The 18,002-nt window shown below is 49.5% G+C and overlaps 1 protein-coding gene across 4 annotated transcripts in view; it reads left to right on the top strand.

Moving 5' to 3' along the window:
• The window catches only part of NRP2 (neuropilin 2), an 89,757-nt gene that overhangs the window by 64,546 nt on the left and 7,209 nt on the right, over positions 1-18,002 (top strand). For 2 of the 4 annotated variants that reach the window (XM_048309136.1, XM_048309135.1), the window contains exons 14-15: positions 1,660-1,756; positions 4,196-4,216. In XM_048309136.1, coding sequence (XP_048165093.1) covers positions 1,660-1,756; positions 4,196-4,216 — 118 coding nt within the window. Of the gene's footprint in view, positions 1-1,659; positions 1,757-4,195; positions 4,238-10,265; positions 13,158-18,002 lie in introns of those variants that run through there. The other 2 variants (XM_048309137.1, XM_048309138.1) reach the window with 2 other exon arrangements.

Raw genomic sequence — 18,002 nt, 5'->3', positions numbered from 1 at the left:
AAACAGCCATCCTCCAGCCTCAGCTGCAAGTGTTAACATAGGAGAAGGAAGAGGGAATGCGGGCTCGTTCGTGAATCCTCTTCTCTGATACCTTAGCCTAGGTCAGAGGGCTGGGTGTAATGCTGTGGGATCAAGGCCCTGTCCCACCATCAGGAGATCAGTGGAAGAGAAGGGATGAGCTGAAGGGAGGAAGAGAACTGTGCTGCCTTGCCACAGCCACCTGAGCCCCTCTGGCACAGCTGTACCAGGACCCTGTGGAGAGGCTGCTGCTTCCAGGAGTGTGTTTGGCATGGTGAGCCCTTCTGGGCAGCATGCCGTTTGCCAGGGAGACAGGGCTACTGTTGTCACTTGTTAATGAGCGTCAGCACAGCATCCAGCACCCTCCAGGGCAGAAGGAAACATGCACTTGCAGGCTTGAGGCAGCACTTTCATGGTGCTGGTGGGGACCCTTGCTCCAGCCAGCTCCCAGCCCTCACCATGACCCTGCTGTCAGGCCACTGACCCCTCCGAACTGCTGCCTCCCACACAGGTTGAGGGCCTGAGCTTGGGACCCACAGCCCAGATATTCCATTGCCTGTGCAGCCAGATGCCCAGCCCTTCAGAGAGGTTTCTCTGCAGGGAGGCATGGATCCCAGGCACCCTAGAAGAAAGGGGGCACCTAATATGGGGAGAGGGGAGTTGTGAAGTACATAGCCCTAGGAAATTATTTGGACCCTTAGAATCCTAGTATAACCAGGGTTGGGAAAGATCACCAGGATCATCAAGTCCCATCATTAACCCAGCATCAGCATGTGCAGCACTAAACCTTATTCACAAGCACCACGTCCACATGCCTTTTGAACACTTCCAGGGATGGTGATTCCACCATTTCCTTGGCAGCTTATTCCAATGCCTTGAGAGTAGGCAGGGGGATATAAAGCAAAAGCCTTGCACTGGAGCTGCCTGACTAGTTTGCTCGTACTGGTTTGGCTTTTTAATAAAATACCAGAAAACAATATGCCTACAGATAAGAATGATGGGCACTGGCTGACTACTTTGTGTGCTAAACGTGAATATACCAGCATTAGCTGAATAATGGCGTCATTATGTAAATATTGCAAGTGTCTCCACTCACCAGTTCTTAGGGTTAACGACTCTACTTAGTTTTGTAAAAATATTTTGCTTGTGATTAAGTAGGAATAAGCTGACCCTTCTCCTGACATTTCAATACTTCTTATGTAATGTTGATGGGAACAGCACTTTACAGTTAATGTAGCTGTGCATTTTGTGTCCTTCCCTTCCTTTTTCTCATCACAGCTCAATTAATACCATGGGCCAAAGCTGCTGCTGCAGTAACTCAGTTATGCCACTTGCACCATTTGTGCAGGGACTAGGGGGCGTTCACTGAGTCTTTATTCCTTATGAGAGGCATTTAATTGAACAAATTGCAAGCCAAGTGCTGCCAAGGCAGGCAAAAATCTCTCTGTTTAACCTGTCCCTGCACAGCAGCTTTCCCTGGGAAAGGGGTGGCAGAGGCAGGGCAAGGAAGCAGGACTAGTCTCAGGTGAGCCACAGGTCTGCAGGGAAAGCCAGGAGCAATTTCCCACCCTCTCCCTCGGGAGCAGCAGCCACTCTCTGCTTCCCAGCTTAGCACTGACATTTCTGTCCCATTTCCCACAGATCGTGTTTGAGGGATTTATCCGCAATGGCCACTCAGGAGAGCTGGCCCTGGATGACATCCGGCTAGGCACCGACATCCCGCTGGAGAACTGCATGGGTACGTGCTGCATCCTGCCGTGGGGCAGGGAGGGAGGGGCAGCTCAGGCTGGAGAGCCTTGGCTTGCAAGCTGTCAGTGGGGCACCTCTCCCCCGGCTGAGTTACCAGGAGTTTCTGGATCTCAGCTGGGACTTTCCTTGCCCATGAAAGAAATGAGGGCGACTCAGCTTCTGGGGCCCGGGGGCTCTGCCTGCGCTGGCATGAAGGGAAGGAAGCACATGTCTCTGCCACACAAAGCTGAAAGAGCAGCTGAGCGTTACTGAGGACTATTCTGTGTGATAAGGACATACACCAAATTTAAAAGGAAAGTGCTGGACAAAAGAAACCAGCTGTCAGTCAGTATTACACACTTAGAGGGGCCGACGAGTTCAAAAGGAGTCCTCTCTAAAAAAAAAAAAAAAAAAACCCAGCAAAGAGGTTTTACAGCAATGTTAACAGAGTAACAAAAGAAATTGTTGCCCTAGAATTCACCATTTCCCAAACCAGGCCAAAATCCAGGTACAGACAGAGAGGATTTGGGGGAAAAAAAAGGAGCAAAAAAAGTGTGTTTCAGCAGTTTGCTGGTGGAGCCATTGCCCTGCACTTTTCCTCTAGCTGGCGTATCCACGCAGTCACACTGATGGCTCTGATTGCCATCTAGCTCAGGTGTGGATTTAGAGGTATCCCAGTTGAGCACAGGACCAGCAGTATTCAATTAGTGGGATCTGTGCTGAGAGCTGCCCAGAGCAGCGAGGTCCTGCTCTTCTGCATGACCTGGGAGAGGCATGTTTCACTAGGAAGTGTCTGACCCTCCTAAAGCCAATGGAAAAAGCAGAGAAGAGCCTCTCCCTTTTGGGTTTTGAAAGGCCCCATTCAGTGAATCTGCTCTTCTCTCGCCCATCAAGGGAGGATCCCAGTGCTTCCTAGCCCAAGCAGGACAAACACTCTTCCAAGGGGTGTTTCTCAGGGGAGGAAGCACCAGGTAAACTGTGCTTGGGAAGAGTTGGTTACATTGCTTTCCCCCGCTGTGCGGGCACGTGAGGGTGAAGATGGTGCAGGAACAAGCACTGATAATAAAACAGAGAACTAGGACTGCCCCAGAGATGCTCTTAAGCCCCATCAGTCTCCGTTTCTTTGATGCTTTGAACTCTGCCGGTCTCCTGTCTGCCAAAGGAGCTAATACTTCAGATGTCAAATTCACGGTATTTAAGGCTTAACAGTGGTGTTTTAATCTCTTGCCTTCTATGGCATTAAAGAGAACCAAGAATGATGATTAACACTTAATAGTATTTCCTATCTAACTCCTTCGCAGCTCAGCAATTCACCTAGCTCCAGTGTTACTGTATCTTGGGCCTCATGAACGTAAAGCTTAATATTTTGAAAACAAAAGCATTAATAAATTACAAAGCTTCAAGCATTTCCAGCCCATAAAATAACACCAAACTTCTACACAAAATTATTTTACCCAGTCTAGGAAGTTGAATGTGTATCTTAAAACCCACAAGGAATGTTTGTTTCAGATCATTTCCAGCAAAGGGCTCCCACTGCAAACTTTAACATAACTTAGGGGTCATTTCCAATTTCACCAAAGTAATAATGAAATGGTAGAGATACCATGCTGCTCTCTCTCTTTCAGAGCCATGAGAATAGCTGACTACAGCACAGGCTACTGTTTTTTCAAACATAATCCTTGGAAGTAATCTGATTCCTTTTTAGCATGAAAGAATGCTAATAAGTCACAATAATTTTTTCCTTTGACAAATGTGTCATTCGCATTTTGAACCCGAGCGATGATTTCATAGCACTCAGTAGAGCCAGAGTCTGCTTCTGTGACTCACAGGCATAATGCAGAAGTAATCTAAAAATAATCAGAAGTCTATTACTTCTGCAAGAAAGTAATCAGTAGTAAGTACCGATTATTGCTTTTCAGATCCAGTAATTTGTAATAGATTACTTCTTCAAAGTGTCTTGAAAGAAGGAAAAATATCACTTGCCTTTGTTTCTTGTCACTGTGAGATGGAGAGGAGCAGGGCATCACTGCCCAGAATTAACACAGTTCCCATGTGAGTAACAGTGCCAGAGTTGAGCTAGAAACCAAAACCACTTTTGGAAATTTAGGGGGTTTCAGGGTTTCATCACTGGGCCAGGTATGGCTTTGTCATTGGATGACTCAGGCCAGCCAGGCTGAATCCAGATGACCCTCAACCTCAGACATATTTTTCTCTGAAGTGTGTTTGAGTCGAAGCTTTTTGTGGGTGCTTGGTCCCCAGCTGGGGCCAGGTTTCTCCCAGTCCTGGCTGAGGCTGGCTGGCTCCCTGTGCTGTTCCCAGCGAGTGCCTCCTGTGGGACACAGCCACACACCTGCTTTGCTTGGCCACGGCACATCAACAGGGACATGAACTGGGGGTTTGCTGTGTAATACTCCCCTCTCTAATACGAGCTTTTGTTTTTCCTCTGCAGAACCCATCACAGCTTTCCCAGGTGAGAACTCCTACTTTCCAGGTAAAACTGCACTTCTCTCGGTGGTTTTGTTCTGCTGGCATGGGCTTTTACATCGAAGGAAAGCAATGTGTGTGCCTGTACAAACAGCAAATGTTCTGAGCACTGAAATGGCAAGTGTGTACTAAACCTCCCCCACCACAGCAGCAGGAGATGGCATCCTCTGACTTCTGCTAGGTGACAGGGAACAGGCGAGCAGGCAAGTCCCCTGTCTTGGGACTGAATAGCGTTAGGAAACCTGCCATCATGAGAAGCACTTGGGTCCTGAAGACCAGCTCAGCCCAAAATGGGAAGGCTGAGGAATAAAGAGTAGTTTTCAACTGACTTAAATGGAAAAAAACAGTAGCCAATTAAAAGTGAAATCTGGTGGCAGTAATTCACATTATCGTGAGGGAAGGTGGTTCTCTAGTTCATGTATGCTCTGGCAGTGGTGGTGTTCAGCTGCTGGCAAAGGAGCATGGGGCCAGCCTGCTTGGAAGGGGAAGGGAGCTGGGAGGTAGAAGTGAGAGAGCAAACTGCCATGAGGAGCTCTGAAAGTGACAGTCAATAAAAGGAAAACAAGGTGAAAATGGTGCATTTAACAGCTTAATACTAGCCTGGAGAATAGAAACCAACATTTCTCTGATCAAACGTGCAGGGTGGAAGGAAAGGTGAGGAACTCCAAAAAACTGTCTCTCTCTTCAGTGGGGATGCTGTTCGTCTTGCTCTGGGGTGGGAAAAACTATCTACTTTTGCAGACATCAGTTTAGTCTGAGGGGTTTACCTGTTTTTTGATTTTGGATTTTTTTTCCTGCCTGCCTCTTCAGGAATGTGTCTGGGGGTTGTGTTGTGATGAAGAGCAAACTTGGAGCTCCCCTTAATTTTGAAAGTTGTTTTGTCAATTCAATCAACATACCCTTTGCTTTCACTGGGACATGATGTCTGTACTCTTTCCATCCCCTCCTGTGCTGGTGAACTGTAAGATATGGCTGGACTCTACCCTAGAAGCAGCTGCATTTCCATGTGGGCAAAGCTTTCTCTCCTGGGTGCGTGCACTGGGAGCTGTGGCAGTAAAGGCAAAGTAGATGCCAAGACTGAAGCCACAAGCACAGCTCTGTCCCTAAGGATTCAGGCTGTGGAGTGTTACCAACGTGAGGGACAAGTGCAGGGTCTAAAACCGTGTTTTACAGTCATACCCATACTGTAACAACTAGGAAATTAGTTTTCTTGTTTATAAACTGCTTATTTATCTGATGTTCAGGCTTGTGGTGTTACTGAAAAGCTGCTGCAATACTCTCATCTGACAGTTAAAGCCTCACAACCCTTCATGACTTCCACCGTTGCTCTACATTCTCCTAGGCCTGGTCTGGTATCTATTTTGCAAGCACTGTCCTTGCCTTTTGGAACTTGTAACAGTTTGAACCTCTCTCTGGGTCCTCACATTCCATTCTAAGGTGTGTCCTAAAGTCCTGCTAATTTCTATTGTTTGTCTTCCCCTTCACCCCCTGCCCCACTGCCTGAGTGCCTCCACTTCCCCATCGTATTCCCCAGGGCACACTGGCTGGGGAGCAACAGTGAAGTCCCTGAGCACCACAGGCAGATGCCATTACCAGCACACCTCCCCTTCACACTAGAACTTGCCAGCTTGTTCCAGCGGCTCCTGCCCATTCCTGGCTCCCTCAAGGACATCCTAGCATTGGTCATAACAGGGGAGCAATTGCAATTGCAGCAAAAGGTTGAAAAGGTTTCCCTGGATGACAGGCAGGAATAGATGGCACAGAAGGATGGAGTGACCTGGGAAACAGCAAAGTGCAGAGGGAAAAGATGAAGAAGTGAAGATGGACACTGGAGGCAATTATGATGATAATAATTAAAATGAGGAAGAGACAGAGATGCCCGACAGAAGGACAGAGTAAAGTGAGGGGAAGAAGTCCCTGGCTGGAGGAAAAAATGGAACTGGAGAAAAAAAACTATGCAGGAATTACTGAGATGTTCTACAGCCCCCACTCCTGCAATTACATGATGAGCTGAAAAAGTCAGATGCCATTAAAAATAATAGCAAATCCTTTTTCTCCTGACTTGGGAGCAAAGCTGAAAATATGCACCTTACAGGCTCCAGGATCACAAGGCAAATAATAAGAGAATTGTGTAGGTGGAATATGTTTCATGTAGTGGGTCGGGATCTTACAGGACCAGTAAAGTGTGCTTAAACTGTACTGCATTTGAGCATTCCACCCTTAAAGAAAGTGTATAACAAGTGTCTGGAAGCAATGAATTAGATAAATACCAGGCTAAAAATCAGAGAGATATTCCAAAGAATGTGGAGAAAAATCATGGGGAGAATTTGCCTTTGGAACTGGTGGATTCTCTCCCTGTGGGTATCCTGAAATCAAGATAGAGATACCTCCCTGAAGAAATAACAGGTAGCAGTTATGGGGTTGAGACTGACACTGGTTTTGTGGCATTCAGATTAGATGAGTGTAATACTTGCTTTCATCTGTGTCATCTATGAAAAGTCCAGCTGTGTTGCTTGTCCACAGCAGTTAATGTCAGTGATTTCAGAAAGGAATATGAGCTGTGACATGGCAGTGGCAGAGCAAGGCAGGCAGGCCTCTAGGCAGCTTCTGGAAAGGGTTTTCTCCTTTTCTTTTCCCAGATCACTATTGCTTTTTCTTCTTTGGGTTTTGATTCTCACTGCAAAACTCCAAAACTAGTCCCTATAGAGTGTTCCCTATTGAAAAGAAAATGGGGCAGTACCTGGCCAGGTTGGAGGTGTGAGCATCAGCAGCACAACCACATAAAATATCCACCCTGTAGGGATTAAATCAGGTTTCCACTGACTGGTGTTCCAAGCTGTGACATAAACACAGCAGCCACAAACTTGACAGCAACAGCAGGAGGCAGTTCTTTATTAAGACGAGAGCACTAGTGAATAAATGAGGAAGGGCAAGTGTGTGTGTGGCGGAAGGCAAAGGGGAGTGGAAAAATTATTAAGAAGATGGATTTTTTTTTTCCATCTCCCTGAGCAGTGAACTTTTCCACCAATATAACAGAAAACTTCCAGAGAGAAGCAGAGCCAGTAAAAAGAGCAGATAACATCAGCTCTGTGTGCTGAGTGGATGGGCAGCTATATTTAGTGGCTGGCAGTATAAGGAAGAACAATCATTAATGTTGGGAATTGGCTTCGTTAGGGCTTAGAGACAACTGACTGTGATTCCTTAATGACTTCAGTTGCTAAATCAACTCTCCAGACTTCTGCTATCTCCTCAGCAGGGCCATGCGGTGCAGAAACGGGTTGAGGAAGGGCTTTGCACCACCCCTCACGCTTGCAGCCCTGGCTAGGACATCTGGAGTGGGTCAGGGCCAAGCAGGGGCTGTCCTGAAGCTGCAGCCAGCTTGAGTTCCCCCAGGGATCCTTCCCACAAGCAGGATCATCTGCAGTACATCATACTGCTTCCCTCCATCCCCAGGCAGGCAGAGGGCAAAGATGCATGGGGAAGGAGCAAGGGTTGCAGACTGGGCACTATGGCATGTGCTCCTCTCTGGCCAGACCCACCCTTTCTACCCTCAGCCTTCCACTGGGCAATGTACAGCCATCAGGAGGAAACCTTCCTCCTGCTTTCTTGAGAATCAGGAGCTGTTGTCACCCTGACACCTGCCCCTCTCCCCATCCCAGTTTCCACCATGGGACCTGGTGCACATCAGTGGTGTGAGAGGCTGTTTGTCTGTAAATCTCTTGCTGGAACAAGGTGTTATGTAAGCAGAGACTGTCACCAAGTGTAAACACAAGTGGCCTCTACACAGCGAGCAGCCCCACAATCTCCCTGGGGGTCAGCCCTGCACCCCTGTGCTGTCAGGCACAGGAGAGGTGTTGCTGATCCATTGGGGATGGTGGTGGGTCACGTTCGGGTCTGGGCCAGCTCAGCCAGCTGGATCTGTGGAGGGAGACAGTGGGGGGTTATCAGTGAGGCTCAAGGCAGCACTGAACATGCTCAGCCTCACAGGGAGCTGGCGGCAGCCCCCATGGGATGTGCCACACTGCCACCCCCCATGCAGATGGGTGAGGGGCAGCAGCTGCACGGGGAGGGACAGAAATGTGCTGCTTTCATTCCCCCGCACCAGCATGGCCAGTAGAGGTAGGGAAGGAGGTCAGAGGGCTGCCTGCTCCTTACCTTTGCCATCCTCAACACACAGCCCAGCCTGTATCCCCCTTCTGCAGGCACCATTGGGGACCAGGAGGGACAGGGCCACCCCCACTCCTGACGGCGAGGGGCAGCTGGGGTGAGACAGGTTGAGAGTGGCATATCTGGCAGTTAGGCTTCTCCTGAGACATCCGAATTTCTTGCCTACAATGACAAATACGTGGGTAGTTCCCAGCCTCCTGCTCTGTAAAAGCAGGATTTGTCTTGCTTGTGTGGGTTTTTTTCTAGCTTTTGAGGGGTTTTTTTGTTGTAGCTATGCATCTGGGTGTAGTGTTCATTCTTGGTTTTAGTCCCTGTGCCCAGGTTTTGGGGAATGAGGAGGGGCAAAAGCCTTGTGAGTGGCAGAGGAACCATCATTTTGCCTCATCTCCTGTGCCACTAGCAGCAAAGCCCTCGCTATCCCAAATTTCCAGCCAGTGACTCTGCTGTTAGTCAGTGTTTGGAGGGGAGAGGCTGTACTGCAACATGCCCTTGCTGCTGGCAAAGCTGAGCGCATCCTGCGCTGTTTTGTGTTTTCCCCTTGGCATCCTCCAAGTCTGCTCGGGAAACCAAGCTGGAGTTTGGTTAGCACAGAGCTCAACGATGTGCTGACACCAAACCCAGGAGCCCCCAAAGTTCTGCTTGCCAGCACCGAGTCAGGGGGCTGCCCCCCACTAGTCAGCCAGGGGCAGGAGCAGAGGGTGAGCACAGTAGGGGCGTCAATGTATCCAGAAGCAGAGCAAACCCTCCAGAGAGCTTCCCTGGGGACTCCAGCCCCCTTGAAGTAACCAGTAAATAAATGTGGTGCAAAAATACATCCCTCCCTAGTTATTTACAGCTCCCCCCCACGAGTGTTGCTGGGGAGGTGAGAGCAGCGTGTGCAGGAGCAGCAGCGCAGAGCGGCCCCGCCGTGGGCGTGCGCAGACCCCAGCGCTGCCGGAGGCGCGAGTGTGCCCAGGCTCTGTGGGCCCCACCTGACCCACAGATGTGTGCAGGGCTGTCCCGGCATGACCTGGCCCAGCAGCCGTGCCCGGCAGCACGCCACAGCTGCAAGAGTAGGAAGGGATGACCATCGCTGGGCTGAGTCTGGGCAATGCCTGCCTCTGAGTTCAAGAGAGGCAGGTGCTTTTCCAGCCCTCCCAAGGTGTATTGCTTTTTCAGCATGAATTCATAGTCCTGGCTTGCTTAAGCTGCAGAGAGCATGAGCTTCTTATCTGAACACTGGGTTGAATTTTGCAGCCCATGCCCTGTAAATAATTATAACCATCCCTTCTCGCTTTAAAAAATAGTAATGAAACCCTTGTAGGTCTGTGAATGTGTAGGTCTGTGAATGGGGCACCTACTGAGACTAGACCTGTGTGCAGAGCACTTTCAGACAGAGAACTTCTTCTCTGCCTTTTCAGTAAAAATGACAAATGCTTCTGCCTGTAATGTCTTTCCCAGTCTCCTGTGGTAACTTCCTCAGCCATCTGAGATTATGCTTTTCTTCCAATTAGGAACATGATGTGTTTTGTCACTGCTTGACAACATCTGCCATGTGGAGACAAAAGCAGGTGGCTGATCTGGAGATGGCCAAAATAAAGAAGGGGAAAAAACATTCACTGATGCCAGAAATAATAGTAATAATAGTGCATATGGAATTTGTACTGTGATCCAGGCAGCCTGATTAATTAAAAGGGAAGAGAAAGGCCCTTGAATGTGCGGGCTCAGCAAATGCCAGGCTGTGCCCTCCCCTAGGAGCACGCCCTGTATCTGGAGGCGGCTGTGGGACCTTGTTTTGCTCCGTGCTGTACTCTTGAAAGCATGTGTGTTTCTTTTTGTGCGTCTGCATGCCTCCCACCTAGCAACCCTGTTCTGTGTCTCCTCCCCAGGGGCAACCCTCCTGCCAGGGACCGAGCCCACAGTGGACACGGTGTCAGTGCAGCCCATCCCAGCCTACTGGTATTACGTTATTGCCGCCGGAGGTGCTGTTGTGGTGCTGGTCTCCGTCGCGCTAGCCCTTGTGCTCCACTACCACCGGTTCCGCTATGCGGCCAAGAAGAGTGATCACTCCATCACCTACAAAACCTCCCACTATGCCAACGGGGCCCCTGTGGCCGTGGAGCCCACCCTAACCATAAAACTAGAGCAAGACCCCAGCTTGCGCTGCTGAGAGCCGAACAGGAACGAGAAAGCAAACAAAACACAAAACAGACAGACAGACAGAAACTAAGACTTCAAATACGTTGCCTCAGTTTTGCACTTTTTTCCTTACCTAGCATACGTGTGAACTCTTAGATATCTCCATCCCTTCTCCATCCCCCAGCCCGCCCCGAATCTTTTACAAACTCTAAACTAATGCTGCATCTTGGATCGCCAGAAGAGACACACCGCCCCTTCACTTCAGAAGTGAACGCTCCCTTTCTATTACTTTTCAAGGATATTTGGGGTGTTGGGTGGGCGTTTATTTTGTTTTGTTGTGTTTGTTTGGGGAGTATTTTTTTTTTGTTGGTCGGCTTCTTTGGGTTTTTTTCTCGTCCCAGTAGGCAACCTGCAAGGGAACCTGATGGTGAGCCTGGAAGCTTGTGTGTGAGACCCGTGCGCATGTGTGCTAAATCTGCGCGTGCGAGTGCGCATGGGAGTGTGTGTGTCTGACTGACTGAATGTATATTTAGAAACAGCCCCTTTTTAATTTGCTTGTTATTGCTTCTACTTGCACAGGGAATGCTTTTATTTTTGTTTTTGTTGTTAATTTTCCCCCCTTCCCACCTCCTCTCCGGAAGGTCTGGGATGTGTTTATGGTGAATACCCTGATTTGTTTACTTGGGGAAGAGAGCAATGCTTTTTTGTTGCCTTATCTAGCTTTGGCTGGGTTTCTTGTTTGATAGTGTTAATGTCTTGGGTGCAAATTGAGAAGAGGCCAGGCTGGACAGTAAGAATGTCCACCTCAGATGGCTAGAAGAATCCAGAGAGGTTCATAGACATTCAAAAAGTAAGATCTCTCCATTTTATTCTTTCTGCAGCCAACATTAGATAACACAGCCATTGTTTGGAAGAGGGAGGGGAAGCCTTCCTCTTCCCCCACCTGCAAGTGAATCTATTTAAAGTTGCCTTATATCAGAGAAGCTCATAATGAATGTTTTGTTTGTATCTGTTAAAGCCAGCCTTAGGGTAACACGTAGACTTCAGCAGGTCTTAGTGGATGCTAAATACTGTAGTTTCTTGAGAATTGAAGGTTTATTTATTTAATAAGTATCCTCGCTCTGGGTGCTGATGGTTTTGTTTTTACACGAGGAACAGGGAGAGGGCTCCTCCTTGTCTTTCTGCTAGAAATGTTCAAGGGACAAGTATAGTTCCCCTTTCTGGGTTTGGTTTTCTTTCTTCTGCCCAATCCATAGCTGCTGAATCATAAAAATTGCCCATTGACTTTCTAGAATGTCAGTTTTGCGTTTGCTAATGTTCTGCTTCTTAGAGTGCCAGTAACATCTAGCAAGCCAAGCCCAGCCAGGGCGCCTGGGGGGCCCAGCTATTGCTGCTGCTTTAACTGGGGAGGCGAGGAGGAGCCTCCACATGCCTCCGACTGTTGAATGGCCCAGCGTATTGTAGTGGAAATGCCTTATTTAAATTACTGAATGATGACATGCAAAAGTGGTTTGAATTGTTAACCCTAATCTGTTTGCAGGCAAAAAAAGTACCTCCAGTGAGCAAGGTTCTCCATCTTGTTTGTGTCCATCTGTGATGAGTGATCAGATTCCCTCCCCCCTTCTAAACTTGCTAGTGCCCACCCCTCCTTTGTCCATTAATATTGCATAAAATGAATCAAGATGAGCAGCTCTGTTAACTTCTCTGCAGTCTTGAGCTGCCTTTTGGTCTGGGAAAAAAGTAGAAATACAAACTGTGCTGAAGTGGTATTGGCCCCTCTTGCAGCACAGCCCTATCTCCAGGGGATGTCTGTCAATGGGGGTGTCACTCTATCCCCCTCCTTGCCTTAATTCATGCAGCCAGTTTCAGCTCCCCATGCTGTTTGCACAGCAGATTTCAGTGGGATCCTCTCAGCTGCAGCAGCGTCTCAAACAAGCAGGGAGTGCAGAAAAGCCCAGGGTGATGTGTCATGGTGAGCACATTAGACGTGGTGGGTGCTTGGGGCACCACTGCACCTGAGCCTGGCTCCTGCAAGGTTTTTGAGAGCAGCAGGGGCATGCCTGTCCCATAGGGCCAGAATGGACACAGGGCGCTCCTGCCACCCAGAAGGCAGTGCCATTGAAAGGTCCCTGGAGGGGGCTTCCAGGGCCAGGGTGCTTTCACCATGAGCCTCCTCGTCATACAGCACTGGTGTTGCAGCGCATCTGGTTTGAGATGTGGAATCCCATCCCCCTAAGTCAGCTGCAAATTAAAACAGATGTGAAAAACTGGCATGCGCTCACTGCATTTTCAGGTCAGCCCAAGCCATGTCAGCAGATGATACTGTCACATTTCCAAAGTCAGTTCAGTCTCCCTAGTTCAGACGATCTCACTTTGACCAGGTTCACCCCCATACACTTAGCAAGTGTACATTGGTGTGTCAGAGAGGAGAATGTGGCACCGTGTCTTTCAAACCAAAATCACCAAAGACAAAACAGAAGGTCACTTCGAGATTTTTACTCCCAGTTCTCCCCTGCTCCTTGAGCCCTGACATCCCCAGCGTTGCCCAGTTGCCTGTGTGTGAAAAATATCTTGTGGAAATTTGAAATTCTTTGAAGATGTATTGTGTGGAATGTAATAAAATGATGATATTTTTATACAAATATCTGGGGTTTTTCTTTCTTCTTCTTTCTTTGCTAATGAGAATGGTGTTGGTTGAAGCAAAGCAGAGTTTCAAAACTCTTTGGAGCATCAGGGCTATTCCTTTTAGCCAAGTGAAGCTCCAGTTTCTGCTGTGTGCAGACCCAGCTCCCAGCAGCACAGCTGCTGTGTGCATCCTGCCTCACTGCACTCAGGATTGGGCCATTAATAGCAGCTTTTAGATCCATTGCATTTGTACCAGTCCTTAGTGGGAGTTTTGGGAGGCTGGACTGACTCTTGGGATTGTTTGGGGATTTCACTAGCATTGCCTAAGTGCTAAATTGCTCAGTGTGATTATGCAGAATTTCTCCAGCTGGGGCCCCTGGAGACGGGACATCCGACTTTCCGGGGCCCCTGGGGCTGGCTCTGCTGCCAGCTCCACTGAGCCGCACGCTCTGTCCCTGAGCACAGCAAAAAATGGGTACGCCATTACCAAAATTAATAATGAAAACAGCAATGCTTTCCCCTTCTGTGCAATCCTTGTCTCTGTGTGTCAGACTGTGCAGGAGACCCACATGGTAGCGGCCCGGGTGCCACAGCACCGAGTGCTTGGAAAGGTGTATGTCCTCTGCTTTCCCTCCACCTGAGTCCTCCCAACTTTGTTACAGGGACCTCTGCTGCAGCAGTTCTGCTTCCCATCTTCCCTAGAGCACCTTTCACCCCTTCGGCAGAGTCAGCAGCATCACATTTCATGTGAAATATATTTTGCTGCCAGTTTGAGAGGTTTTTCCTTCCCTCCTTCATTTATTTTCCTTCTCTCATATTCTTTACCCTGGCATAAAGCTCAGCTTTGCAATGAAACTTCCTGACTTTACTTAGGAATTCAGGCCATCAACAAAAAAATAATTCAAATGTGATCCCTCACATTGGCTATTCAAACACAAGCAAAGCTGAGGACCCATGCTGCTTTTTTGGGAGAGGGCTTTTTCTTTTCTCTAATTGTACAGCAAAGCAAATTACACTTGTAATTTGCATTTTGTACACTTCAGCGACTGTTCAAGCAAAATTCAAAACAAATATGCACATGTGAAAAACAGGGAGGGAGTGACTGACTGATGGCTTCCCAACAAGGAAGAAAAAAATTCTGTTAAGTAAACAGACGAAAAGGGAGGAATCGTTCAGGATTAATTATTCCGTACGTGTGCCACAGACAGATTGGCCGGAGAGTTGGGAGCTGCTCAGGCTGCAGCACATCCTAGGGAAGAAAGCAGCTAAAATTAGCATGCTTTGTTTAAGGAAATAAATACAGCTTAGTGTGATTTTGATGCAAACTCTTCTGTCAGTAACTTCAGGCATTTAAGTGTCTACTTCAAAAAAAAAAAAGAAAACTTTTTTGGGGAGCAGTAGGGGCTCTATTTTTCAGGGAGCAGCGTTAGGGGTGGAAGCCTGATGTGTCTTGTGTGTCACGGGGAGGCTTTGGGCGTGGTTCCCTGGTGGTACGTGGCATGATTTTATCTTACCTCTACAGTTTGCATTGCGTTGTAGGAGCAGAAGGGGGTCCATGGGCACTCTCTGTAAGCACTGGGGCAAAGCCAGTGCCTAATGGGGATGTGAGAGCAGGAGTGCTGACCTAGCACAGCAAAGAGCGCCGTGGGAAGGGCTGTGCTGTGCCTCGGCAATGTCAGTGTGTCCGAGATGGCTGATCGGGCAGGAGCAAGCTGCAAAGCTCACTCACTAGCCGAGGGACCGGCCGCACAGTTGGGTCAGCCTCCTGCCAGGGCAGGCACCTGCAGGATGACACTTGGCACGGGGACCCCAGAGCTGCTCGCTCCCCGGGCTGTGGCGGAGAGGTTGGCTTTTCCTGGCCTGGATGAAATGCCTCTGCTGCTGAGTGCAAGGGAACAAGGTAGAAAACAGGCTGTGCATGGGGCTATGTTTGGATTTTTGCCCCTCTAGAAACCCTGTGAAAACCTATTAACTTTACCAGGGCCAGCCCCCACTTAACCCTGTGTCAGGGCAGCAGAGTGAGGCATGCAGACAGCAGGCGAGGCCCCGAGGCGAGCTTGGACAGCCGCCTGGCTTTCCGCCACAGCTCCTCCATCAGTGGCTTTGGCGGCTCTTAGCAGAGACTGCAGGCGTGACTGCCAGTTTGAGGAATCGTGTGTCGTTAGCCACTGCACTGTAAAAACAAACAGCAACAACGGGGAGGGTGATAAACATACCAGGCTGCCACAGAGCTGCCAGCTTCTCCCCCAGCTCCGAGCCCTTGCATGGCAGTGGCGGGGCACAGTGCCACCCTTGCACCGAGGAGCTGCTCGGTTTGGGGCAGGTGAGCTCAGCACGGAGCACAGAACCCGCGTGTCAACTCCTTACCCAGGCTGTCCAGAGCTAAGAGAGAGGGAGAGGAAACACGCTGTGTAATGCCACAGTCATGCCGTACACACACACGCCACCACCACTGTTTCCCTGGCCTGGTGCTGGTGCTGAGGAGAGGTGCAAAAGTAGGGCACGCTGGAGAAGGGGTCAGGCTGCAATAGGGGATGTGTCTGCGGCAGGGAGGGTTTGGCAGGGTGCTCATTTTGAGCAGCTACCTTGGCCATCTGCCATGCATGCAGCAGGGCCTGGTGCCACGTGTTGGAGGGCAGCACTGGGGCTGCAAATAGCTGCCTGCTCATGGCCACCTCCACACCAAGCACCCAGCCCAGCTCCATGTCTCCACGTGCTTTTGGCGGGGGGTCTTCACCTGCCCAGCCATACTTTCCCACCTTATCTTCATACGGGAAGCATGCGGAGTGCAAGAGGCTCATCTGTGCCCCCAGTTTGACGACGGTTCTGTGGTGGTCTATGGTGTGCACCATTTGCCACCAGGCAGCCCCAAGGCAATCTGAGAACAAGGTCCAGCAGTTCCTGCACTGCGGAGGGAGGCCAGGCCAGGGAGTGGCAGCTTCTTTGCTTTCTTTAATGCTCAACTGTAGCCAAAGCACTGTTTTAATTTGAAATTTGGCAGGGATTTATCCCTTCTGTAAACTAAAGTAGTCCTGTGTTTCTGGAGGAGTGGGAAAGAGAGAAGTGAGGTGAATTTTCAGCTGGAAATAGAGCAATGGGGGATTCAGAGAGAGTGTTTCTGCCTGGAGCCTGTGCTGCTGCTTTGAGAAGTGCCTCTCCATTTGCTGAGGGTGGGAGGTGTCGCCCCCAGCCCCCGGGGCTCCCAGCCAGAGGAGCAGTGCTGCGCAGCCGCCAAGCAGAGCGGTGTCAAGGCGAGGCCATGGCGGCTGCTCTGCTGTGTCAAAACAAAATGATGTGTGTTGGAGTCACACTATTGCTGTGGAGAGAAAAGGACTGGGAATGAGCAAAGAGAGACAAGCAAGGATGAGAGCAGAGCTGGAGCTCTGCCTCTTTCTGCCAAGAATGGGAAATGGCAATTTCTGACCCTGTTTTCCTGGCTTTGGCTGCATTTAATGTGTCAGACCCTCATGGGCACTGTTTGGCAGCAGAGCAGCGGTGTACCTCCTACGCTCCCTTTGCTGGGCAGGATAGCGCTGGCCAAGAGGGATGTTGTAGCAGCAGGAGAGAGGGGTGAGCATGTAGCTGGCTGCCCTCAAGTCCTTTCCACAGTGGGGGAACAACCATGTGCTGCTTATTTCCCCAAAACCAGCAATTTGTTTTTCTTCTTCCTACACACTCTGCTTTTTTGTCCCAGCAGGCACAGCCACAGATATTACTGGGAATGAAAGGCTGTAGGAAGCAGAGCTCACAAACCACCATCACCTGGTGCATGGCTTTCAGTCCCAGAGCCCATGAACCCCTGCAGAAAGTGGGGAGCAGGAGCACAGGGAGAGCGGGAGTGCATCCTGAGTGCTCTCCAGGAGACACTAGTCTGTGCCAGAGTGTCTCTAGGCAGGCAATAATAAGATCTGGAAATGGCTGCAAGTTGATACATTGTTTGGGAAAGGCACCTCCTGCTGAGAGCTCATTTTGTTCACCCAGAAACACTCTAAGAGGCATCACAGATAATCTGCAAATGCCTGTGTGTAGAGAGAGATGCCAGGTGATAGAGCTCTGCCCCAGGGTGGAGGGACCTGTGCCTGGGACTTAAACCAGACAAAGTCAGGCTAGAAAGAAACAGCAGTCTTTTTCCTGACAGTTGTCATTTGCCTTGGAAGAATGTGTCCAGGTTCCAGCAGTCAGGCCTGGGTGTTCTCTCCAAAGCAATAGCTCTTGGCTTGGTGCGGAGGTCTCTGCTGCTGGCAAGCCCGTGCAGGAGGGCTGGCATCGGGCACCTGTGGTGGTGGGAAGTACACGCCAGGCTCTAAGACATGCTGAGCTCATGCTCAAGACAGCTTGGAGAGGTGAGCTGCCTTGGGCAGGTTCAGAGAGCTTTCCTGCAAGAGGCACGTGTACGTCTGTGGTGGGACACCAGAGAAACTTGTCTGCTCTCGTGCCTCCCTCGTCCACCCTGGCACAATCCCTCCCACCCCTGCTACTATTTTAAAACAGACATGCACTGAAGCTCTTTAATCTCTGGGAATACTAATTTTCTCCTGCTCTTCCTCCATGTGAGTTCATACAAACATGGCACTTAAATCAGCCCTTGTCTTTGATTAGAATTTTATCTTTCTTTTTTCAGGGCCCATAAATTAGCCTTTTAGCTGGCAGTGCTCTCAGATCCAACAGATAACAGCCTTTCTTGGCATCCGGCTGTTTCCAACATCATTGCTAATATCATCTTTTGGCCATGACTGGCTAGGTGCTCACAGCCATCATTTGGCACACAGGCTTTGAAAATGGCCTTTCACTCAGGAGAAATCATTCCTCATATATAATTCCAGTTTCCCCCCAACTTTCTTGACTACCTTTCTCCAGTGTAT

This window comes from Corvus hawaiiensis, chromosome 7 (assembly GCF_020740725.1).
Source record: "Corvus hawaiiensis isolate bCorHaw1 chromosome 7, bCorHaw1.pri.cur, whole genome shotgun sequence".
NCBI classification, from domain to species: Eukaryota; Metazoa; Chordata; class Aves; order Passeriformes; family Corvidae; genus Corvus; species Corvus hawaiiensis.
This window is presented reverse-complemented; position numbering and strand designations above follow the sequence as displayed.